General features: G+C 33.3%; 1 protein-coding gene across 1 annotated transcript in view; it reads right to left on the bottom strand.

The window, feature by feature from the left end:
- MLLT10 (myeloid/lymphoid or mixed-lineage leukemia (trithorax homolog, Drosophila); translocated to, 10) overlaps positions 1-11,275 on the bottom strand; it is a 230,102-nt gene that overhangs the window by 68,027 nt on the left and 150,800 nt on the right. Inside the window, exon 9 of the mRNA XM_008579437.1 lies at positions 2,782-3,037. Coding sequence (XP_008577659.1) covers positions 2,782-3,037 — 256 coding nt within the window. The remainder of the gene's footprint in view (positions 1-2,781; positions 3,038-11,275) is intronic.

Here is an 11,275-nt window from a genome sequence, read left to right on the forward strand (position 1 = left end):
AAAAAAAAAAAAAAAAAAAAAAAAAAAAAAAAAAAAAAAAGGGGGGGGGGTAGGGGGGAGGGAGGAAAAGAAAAATTGGATGCAAAAGTTCCCGTGAGCAGTAGATGTGATACAATCAGGAGAAAGAAGAGAGGGTTAAAAAAAAAACTGTAAATCTCAGTACACCACTAATATAACAAAGCTAAATTTGAAAAAGGTTATTACTGAAATCAAGTTTATCTCTAAAATTATCTTTAAAAACAATTATTTTATAGGTAATATTAAACATTTACTCCTGTATTGCAATCTATTACTTATACAATTACTAAGATATAAGATGTGCTTTATGTAACCTACTTTTACCATAGTAACATTTCTCAATTCTCCCCAAACACCTTGTATATGCTTGAGGAAGGACTGAAGAACAGCAATTTCTCCTTTTGACAGTCATGCAAAGAGAGCTGACAAGACTACTACAAATTGACTCTGAATATCTGGGGGAACTTCTTTTTCAAATATTGAAGATATAATTATAAATATTCCCAACATACAATAAGAACCAAAAGATGTTCCTTAAGTCATGAGTTCTAAGCTTTAAGACATAACAGCAATTGTTATTATTTAGCCATTATTCAGCTGAATCTACCCCAACAAAACAGAGATTTGATAAAATAATGATCACATAGAACCTAATCTATACCTTATATTCTCCCAGTCCACTCTCCATGGAGCCGCATAAAGAAATGAAACCAGCCACTAACATTTTGCTATAGCTTTTATGAAAGTAAAATCATGGGAGAGACAGCCTTCATAAATGTCTTTCACAACTGCTTATTCTCTCCCCACCTTTCAGTTAAAGAACATTAGTAGCCCACCATGTCACTATGATAGAGGAACCTCAAGGTTCTTATTTGGTAGAAAATTAATATGGCCTGGGATGAAGCAATAGTTTTGTCCACCATCCCATTTCCCCAAACCCTGTGTATGCTTGACAAACGAAGTAGCAAGTGTTTAGACTCAGTTGTGACAACACATCTATTATGTCTCTTATGAAAGTGTTTGGCAACAAGAGCTCAAAATAAAGTGGAAAGGAAATTTCAAGCTAAGTGTTAAATTTTATTGCAGAATACATTCATGAGTAATCACACATAAATCCAACTACGTATTTAACAAAGATATTTTTCCCTCACACACGAAATGATTTCTTTTTAATTAAAGTCTCAAGGTTTTAATTTTTAAATTTTAACCCCTTCTGAAATGGCTTATTAAAAAGAACATTAATGGTTCCAAAACTTAACGCTTTCAAGAGTATATCTGTTTCATTAATTTACAAAATTATTTTTGTAATAATACCTGTATGGACATTTTCAGGCTATGTCTATATGTAAAAACATATATATTAAGAAGCCATTTATATTACATCAATCATTTAAGGATAACTGCAATTTGCCTCATAATTAGCAACTACATAGAAGTTCTTTATTATCCATTCTGATCTGTCACCATCTTTTTTCTATCCTTTTTTTACGGCTGGGGTCAAAAGCTCACCAGTGTAGCATATACTTTAAATAACTTAGTACATGCAATACTTTAAATGTGTATTTTCTAAAATTCACATACTACCTGCTATGAAAAAATACAACCAATTATCTTAAATAGCCTATCTTTAAATTTCAACTTTTAAAACTTTTATAGACTACTACCTCAGATATGAAAACATAGCACACTCTCTACCATGCCTTAATGGAGCTTATACAGATTCTTCAGTGTTGTGAAGTTCAAGAAAATGGGAGATTTCTTTTCTAAATGACTTAGTAATATACTTTTTATTGAGAGGTCAGCAGACAAAGCAATCTTTCTATATATTCAAATTATATCCTGTTGGATTTTGGATATAATTTTCTTTTCTCATTTACTCCTAGGAGTCAAAGAGGAAAAAAGGGCATCTTTATTGTATATTTTACTAATATATTTTCCTCCAACAGTTTTAACATTTGTTTCTCAAAATATTTATGTTCATATTTAAAAAATCACACAAAGTAAAAACCTAGAACAGAGGGTTAATGTATTCTAAAGTTCACCTAAATTATTCTGTTCGCCATAAAACAGGGTTGCCATATAAAATACAGCATGCCTAGTTAATTTTAAATTTCAGTTAAGCAAATTATTTGTCAGTATAAATATGTTCCATGCAATATTTGGAACATGCTTATACTAAAATATTACTTTTTAACCTGAAATCCAAATTTAACTGGTCATGCTATATGTAGCAGCCTGACTACAAAATATATGTAGCCTGATCAAATTTCTACTTTAAACTTCAAGCTTCAAAATTAATCCACTATTAATCAACAACTATTATTTACTAAGACCTATTTAGGTCCCCTAAAAATTGCTCGGTATTTATTTACCTACTAAAAATGTAAATCTTAACTACTTTAATGTTTTAAAGTAGGAAAGGTTAAAAAAAATTATAGAAAAGAACGCTTTATAGAGGGGAAGGAAAAACTCTAGCTTTTATTGTTTCTTTGCCTCAATCTTAAGCATACTCTATCTACTTAAATATTAAAATTACAGTTCAATGTTGAAAACACAAAACATAACACAGAAAGAAAGAAAAGGTCCCAGAAACATTTTAACAGGAAACACTGGTCTTTGAAGTAATCTTATTATAGCAACTAATCATATAATAATCTAGAACAATCCATTAGTTATAAGTAAAACATAAATTATATTACAAGGCGTAGCTACTACTGACCATCATAAGAACACATATTTTCACTAAAACATCATAATTAATACCTTGTGGAAAGGGGCTAGTTGCTGACACAGTTGTTCCTGGATTTCTTCCACCACCAGGCTTTCTTCCCCTTTGACCTGAGCTGTGAGCTGAAGATTTCTTCCCTTTGCCCTCTGATCCTCTAGCCTCTGAAACATCTTTTCCACTAGAGGTGTGTGCAGACACTTCCTGGAAATTTGCATTTGTAAATCGTGCTGTAGTATCTTCCAAGCGCTTCAATGATCCAGATATAGAGTTGTTGCTAGTGCTTGTATAAGTCTAACATTTTGGTTCAAAAAAGGAAGTAAAAAGAAAAAAAACTGATTACATTTTGGCTACAGAAAACAATAGGTGGCACATTACTACTAATAAGTAATTACTGGACTTGTAAGATACACATACGAAAATTTCAGTTCTAAAAATAAGTCAGTGCACCTAAGAAAATCATGTAAAAACAATTATTTTACAGCCTGTTATAACTACGTTTCTTTAAAAAAAAAAAAGTATAGATAATTTGTAGTATGGTTATCTGAGGATCAAACTGCAATAATTAGTTATGTATTAGTCATATTTAAGAGACAAACAGTAATACTGAAGGTATTCACTTCTCAAGCAACATCTTTTTCAACAAGAACATACTACTTTCTTGACATGAAATTAAAATAAGTTTTAGTGTTCAACACAAGAAGATGACAAATAGAGAGAACTAAGGTGCTACAAATCCATTAGAGGACCGTATCCATGAGTTTATAAGGCTCTAGCATAGAACAGGGCAAGAATTTTTTAAAGAATTCAGATGAAATCTCCCTTTCAAAAAACAGACAGATAAAAGCCTTCAAAGCAGAAATAATTTCTTCCAAGTATTAAGTTGAGAAAAAAGTTATATATTGCAGAGTTAAGATTTGTATTACTGTCCCTAAAATTGATTCTCAATTACTCCCCTGATCTACATGTTAAGGAAAAAAGTAATGATTTGCTGAAACAGTTTCCAGTTTTGAGTAAAAATTTTTAATAAACAGTACATCCAAATAATGGCAAATTAAATGTCTATGCAAGTGTATTGTACCAGAAGCACATTAATCAACATGCTTTGAAATGAAAATTTGATAAGGTCTACAGGGGCAAAGATTTTTGATGTCACCATTAAATTCACTAAATTATCTGAGGCACCTAGAACATTTAAGTTCACTAAATATCTGGAACATAATCAATACTAAATTTCTGTTGAATAAATAAATGAATATTTTTGTACGCATCTACCTGAAATCTCTTAAGTAAAAATGAAAAAAATGTGAAAATATGCAAAAGTGAGATTTCCCATATATAGCCACCACTCAATACAAACAATCAGATAAAATTGAAAAATGAGAAAATGACAGTAAAATCAAATATGTAAGGGTTGGCGTTTTTTTTTTAGCAAAATCAATGTTAAAAAAAAGGAATAAGAGAAGACATCAAATGTGTTGAAAACCAAATCTTTACTGCTATGTTTCTGCTACTTGTCCCCTGTTGCCAGCCCTAGTCCCCATCACCTCATAGCCAATAATAGATTTTCATCATCAAATACAAGAAACATTATCTCATAAAAAACAACGTAATCATTATTCTAACAAACTACAACTCACAAAAAAGAACAAAGGTTTCAGAGTAAGTTCAGAAGGAAAAAAAAATCCCATTTAACAAACCAATCACATTTAAGCTGATGAAACTTCATGGCTTACTTTAGAAACATGAACCTTTTCCATGGTTGGCAGGTCAATTTGGAAACTACCCCACCTCATTTTTCAAATATTTTTTTTTCCAATTACTTGAGTTGATCCTGAGGTTCTCCATTCCTCTCACATCTGATCCTTGCATGACCTAGTGAAGTTTAAAAGTCATCTAAGAAAACACAGTGGTGTTCTTCACTCATGTACTTTTTCATGTATCAAATAAAGGAGGAAGAAAAAACTGGGAGTACTACAAATGGAAATATACTATTAGCTTCCAGGTAACAATGGTCGATTTGCCCATTTATCTAATGGAATGTCCTTGCTTACACTCTCAAGTATAAATCTGTCCATAAAAGCAACGAAAATATGACATTTGGAAGAAATGGTATTACAAAGAAAGCAATGAATGAAACAAATTTTAGTGACAAAAATCATAATAAAATCATAACTCAACATTTTTTAAAAGCTTACACACCTTCTATTTTCATGCAAATTGGACCATAAAATGCAAACTACTTCATTTGGTACTCAGCTGAAAAAAATATGGTCTTTTTGTCCTTGTCCACTAGAGAAAAAACTGTACATTTGACTGTACTGAGTATCTGAAGTAGTGCATGAATACTTTGGCCTATACTGGGATGTGCAGGCAACTTAATAAATCTTTTAAAAGGGTAATTTAGAGTATGTGTGATTTTTGTTGCATGGCCAACTAAAATTATTAGTCCTCGGGTAAGTGCAACACCAACATACCTACTCAACAGCATAAGTTTAGAACAAAAAATATTTCCTACTTCAAACAAAATTTTAGATTCAGAATTAAATACTAACTCTTTAATAGATAATCAAAGAAATAGCAGTTACAATATTTTTTAAAGGTATGGTCCCCTTAAATCATTCTTCAGGGCTCAGTCATCTACACTGGTGAAAAGGAGACAGAAGGAAGAGGAAAAGCCAAGAGCTGTGCTTTCAACCACCAATAAACAAAACATGCTAACTAAAATTTAAAAATAAAAGTATGTACTATTCAAGTGTCTCATTTAATTAACAAATTTTTCACTAGGCCAACCCTGAGAACACAGTGCAGAAACTATCCAATATGAATCACAAGAAGAAAGACATTTAAAAAAAAAAAAAAAAAAAAAAGGCAATCAGTGAGCTGTGGAACAACTTTAAGCAGCCTAACTTACATGTTATTCAAGTACCCAAAAGAGAACGGGAAGGAAAAAAAAAAAGGAAAAGAAAAAGTATAGTAGGAAAAATTACAAAATTGATGAAAACAACAAGCTCACAGCTTTAAGAAGCTCAAGAAACCCCAAGCACAAGAAACATGAAGAAAACTGCACAAATTCAGTTTATTATCAAAATGCTTATCACTGAAAACCAATGATAAAGAGAAAATATAAAAGAAGCCAGGATTTTTTAAGCAAAGGATGTCTAATGTTCTTTTAAAAAAAGATAAGGACAAAAGCAAATTTCTCCCTGGAAACAGTGCAACCTAAAATACAGAAGAATACTAAAAGAAACAAACTGTCAACCTAGAATTCCATGCCCAGCTAAACTATCTCTCTAAAACAAATGCAAAATAAAGACTTTTTCAGATATAAAAGCTGAAAGAACTAGTCACCAACAGACCAACACTACAATAAATGCTAAAAGATATCTTTTAGGCAGTAGGAAAACAACAAATGATATGTGTGTCTACAAAAAGGAATAGTGCACTAGAAATGGTAATTACTAGTGGTAAACACAGCACCTTACAGTAGTCCTCCCCCCCTTATCCTCTGGGGGATATGTTCCAATACCCCTAGGGGATGCCTGAAACCATCAATAATAATGAGCCCTACAATACACTATAATTCTACCTATACAGTAATCGTCAGATACCACGTACAGTGTGGATACACTGAACAAAGGGATGATTCATGTCCCAGGCAGGACAAAGCAGCACGCCATGAGATTTCATCATGCAACTAGAAATGGTACGCAATTTAAAACTTATAAATTGTTTATTTCTGAAATTTTCCATTTAATATTTTCTAACTGCAGTTGAAAGCTGGTAACTGAAACTGCAGAAAGCAAAACCACAAATAAGAGTGGCCTGCTATACAAAATAGTAAAACAATAAAGAACTTTTTCATTACTTTAATCTCTTTTTAAAATAATCAAAGATTTAGAGCAAAAGTAATAACAATTAATTGAGAGGTTTATGACACATGTAAAAAAATTTTCAAGTGATAAAAATAGTGAAAGCCAAAAGGGTAGGAACAGAAGTATATATACCTGTAAGGTTCTTTCTTATACTATAAGTGAAGAGGTATGATGTTGCTTGAAGGTAGACTCTGATAAACTAAAAGAATTATACTGTAAACTCTAAAGCAACTAGTATAATAGTACAACAAAGAATTATTGCTAATCAGACAAAATGGAATAATAAAAAAAATTCAATCAGAAAAAGGTCAAAAGAGAGAGAGCACGTGAGGGAGAGAAATGGGAAGAGGAGTAATGGGCAAAAAGAAAAGGATTAGCAAATGTTAGATTAAAATACAACCATCCAGATAATGGAATTATATGTAAATTCTGTAAACACCCCAAATAAAAGGCAAAGATTACAACACTGAATTAATAACTCAAGACCCGACTATATGTAACCAAAAGAAAGCTAAATTCACTATATTAATACCAGACAAAGATTTCAGAATAAAGAATATTAATGAAATAAAGGGCTTAATCATCAAGAAACATACAAATCCTAAATGAGTCGGCACCTAAAAAGAGGCCTTCAAAATAAATGAAGCAAAAACGAATTGGGAAGAAGGTAGGCAGTGAGAGGAAGGACATGTCCATACCCACTTCTCACAATAACTGAACAGACAGACAAAAATGAGTTAGGATATAGAAAACATAAACAACAGTATAAATCAACTTGACCTTATTGACATTTATATAGAAAAACTTCTTATGACCACAAATGAATACACATTCTTTTGAAAAGCACATAAAACATTTAACAAGATAATCCATGTTCTGTGTTATAAAACAAAAGTATCAATAAATTTAAAAAGAATAATGTAATACAAAGATATGGAACTACAAATCAATAACAAGAGGACATGTGGAAATTCCCCAAATATTTCAAACTATATAACAATAGTTCTAAGTAAACCATGGGTCAAAGAAGAAATCAAAAGGAAAACCAGAAGGTATTTTTTAAACTGAATAAAAATGAAAACGTAACATATCAAAGTTTGTAAAGCAGTACTTAGAAGGAAATTTGTACCACTAAATGACTATATTAGGACTTAGAAGCTTAGGATCTTAGAAGTCGTTGCTCTGTCCTAAAACAATTAAAAAGCTGAACAAACCAAAAAATCATCAACCCTACTTAGTTCTGTCAGAGAAATGAGGTCACAGGACAAATTGCTATGCCGAAAATTGGAGAGAGAAACAGGTGGATAGAGAGTCACAATCACAACTTACCTGAGCAAAAATCCACAAGCAGTAACCTCCAGAGGAACCAGTACCAAAGAAGTAAAACCTAAACTGTAAGTGAATTGCTGGAGGCTCAGTGTGGACAAGTCTGAGAGAGAAAAACTCCAGTGAGACCTAGTTTTAGAGGGACCCTAACTTTTTGTGCTTTACCTCCAGAAGCTCTAAGCAGGGCCTCACAGTGACTATCAGAGAAAAATCCCCTAGTGCTTCCCCCAACAGGGGGTAAAAAGGCACAATAGCCAGAGCATTCTGTTTTCTACAAGGCCAGATTTAGGAGAAACTATTTAACCAGAGCCTAAGCTTCTGGGGTTTTATCAGAGCCTAACTGACCTAGGGAAAGGGAAATATACAACTCTAGGCCTCTCAACCACCCTGTTCTACATATGGTGGGTAGGGAGATGGGGGAAGCCTGAGAAGCACTTGTGAAGTTCACAGTCCAGATGCACAGGCTCACCTAAAGACTGAGACTTAATTATAGGAATACAGAATGCTCCTTTCCCCCCACACCTTACCCCTACATTATACTAAAGGCTGATTTATCCCAGTTTCTTTTACCAGAACATTATGTCCAACTTTCAACCAAAAATTAAAAGGTATACTGAAAGGCAAAACTATAGTTTGAAGAAACTGAAAAAGCATCAGAACCAGAGTCAGATATGGTAGGAATGTTGAAATGATCAGACAAAGAATTTTAAAAAACAATGATTAATACGATAAGGGCTTTAATAGAAAAAGCAAACATGCATACAGGAACAGATGGATAACGGAAGCAAACCAAAAAGAAATGCTAGAGATCAAAAACACTGAAACAGAAACGAAAGTGACTTTGATGGAATCATTAGTAGACTGGCTGTGGCTGAGAAAAAATATCTCTGAGCTAGAGAATATAACAAGAGAAACTTCCAAAATTGAAAAGCAAAGGGAAAAATGACAGAAAAGAAAAAGAAAAAAAGAACAGAATATTCGTGAACAATAGGACTACAAAAGATGTAGCATGGTTGTAACAGGAATACCAGAAAAAGAAAGGAACAGAAGGAATATTTGAGGCAATAATGACTAAGAATTTTCCCCAAATTAATTATGGAAACCAAACCAGAGGATCAAGAAAGCTCAGAGGACATGAAGAAGGATAAATGATGATGATGATGATGATGATGATGATGATGATGATGATGGTGGTGGTGGTGATGATGGTGATGATGATGAAGAGGAGGAGGAAGAGAAGAAGAGGAGGAGGAGGAGGAGGAGGAAGAAGAGAAGAAGAAGAAACAGAAAAAGAAAAAGAAAGAAAAAATTAAAAAACGAACAACCTCCACGTCTACATGCAGGCATATCATATTCAAACTGAAGAAAATCAAAGATAAAGAAAAATCTTGTAAGGAGCCAGAGGAAGAAAATACCTACCTACAGAGGAGCAAAGATGAGAATTATATCTGACTTTTCCTCAGAAACCATTCCATCAGGAGAGTAGAATGAAATTTTTAAAGTGTGTTCAGAGAAAATAAATACCAACCTAGAATTCTGTTTTTTTGTTTTGTTTTTTATGGCAGCTGGCCGGTAAGAGGATCCTTGACCTTGGTGTCTCTAACCAACTGAGCAAACTGGCCAGCCTAGAATTCGGCACCCTACTAAATTATCCTTCAAAAGTGAAGGAGAAATAAAGACCTTCTAAGACAAACAAAAATTTAGGGAATTTGCTGATGCTACCATCTGCCTTGCAAAATATGTTAAAAGTAGTTCTTCTGAGAAAAGGAAAATTATATGTCAGAAACCTGGACCTACACAGAGAAATAATTTTTAATTGATCTAACAGGTAACAGTTTTGTTCATAATAATAGCAACAATGGACATGATTAATTAAACACACACACATATATGCTTATGTATGCATGAAATGAATGACAGCAATGATACAAGGAATAGAAGGGAAGAACTGAGAACATTTGTTATTACAAAGTATTTGCACTACCTGTGAACTAAGCTAGTGTTATCTGAAAGTGGACCTGGATTAGTTGTAAATATATATTATGAACTCTAGGGCAACTACTAAAAAAAGGTTTTTTTTTTTTAAAAAAAGGAGTACAATTGATATGCTAAGAAAGGACAGAATCACATAAAATGCTCAATTAAAAGAATAAAAGGCAGAAAAGGTGTGGATGACAAAAAGAAGAATAAAACCAAGGGCAACAAATAAACAGTAACAAATATGGTATATATTAACCCAACTAGATCAATAATCACTTTAAACATCAATAGTCTAAACACACTAATTAAAAGACGAAGATTGTCAGAGTGGATCAAAAACCAACAAACTATGTGTAGTCTGTAAGAAACCTACCTTAAACATAGACATATATAGTTTAAAGGAAACGGATGTAGAAAGGTACACCATGCTAACATTGATCAAAAAGAAGCAGGACTCATTACGTTAATTATGAACATATCAGACTTCAGAGCAAGGAAACATATCAAGGATAAAAAGAGGGGCATCAGATAATGATAAACAGTCAATACTTCAAAAGATATAACAATCAAAATACGTAAGGCAAAAATGATAGAACTGCAAGGACAAATAGATAAATCCACTACTGTAATTGAAAACTTTAATACCCCTCTATCAGAAATGGATAGATCCAGCAGGCAGAAAACCAGTTAAGAACATAGTTGAACTAAACAGCACCATTAATCAACTGGATATACTTGACATCTATAGACTATCCAACAACAGATTACACATTCTTCTCAAGATCACACAGAACATTCAATAAGATAGACCACATTCTGGGCCATAAAACAAACCTTAACAAATTTAAAGAAATAGAAACCATACAATGTCTTGCTCTCAGACCGCAATGGAATTAAACTAGCAATCAATAACTTTCACAGCAGGAAAATCTCAAAATACATGGAGATTAAACAACACACTTCTAAATAACACAGGGTGAAAGAAGAAATTCCCAGAGACATTAAAATTTTAAACTAAATGAAAATAAAAACACAGCTTATAAAAATGTGTGAGATGCAAAGGAAACAGTGCTTACAGAGAAGTTTATAGCACTGAATGCGTGTATTAGAAAAGAAGATCAAAACTCAATAATTTGGGGCCGGCCCGGTGGCGCACTGGAGAGTGCGCTGCTTGGGAGCACGACGGCGCTCCCACCAAGGGTTCGGATCCCATGTGGAGACCGGTTCCCGCTCACTGGCTGAGCGCGGTGCGGGCACAACACCGAGGGTTGCGATCCCGTTGCCGGTCCCCGGTACAGGCGCGACACCAAGGGTTGCGATCCCGTTACCGGTCAGTAAAAAAGAAAAAAAA

Source organism: Galeopterus variegatus, unplaced genomic scaffold (assembly GCF_000696425.1).
Source record: "Galeopterus variegatus unplaced genomic scaffold, G_variegatus-3.0.2 Scaffold1884, whole genome shotgun sequence".
Lineage (NCBI taxonomy): Eukaryota > Metazoa > Chordata > Mammalia > Dermoptera > Cynocephalidae > Galeopterus > Galeopterus variegatus.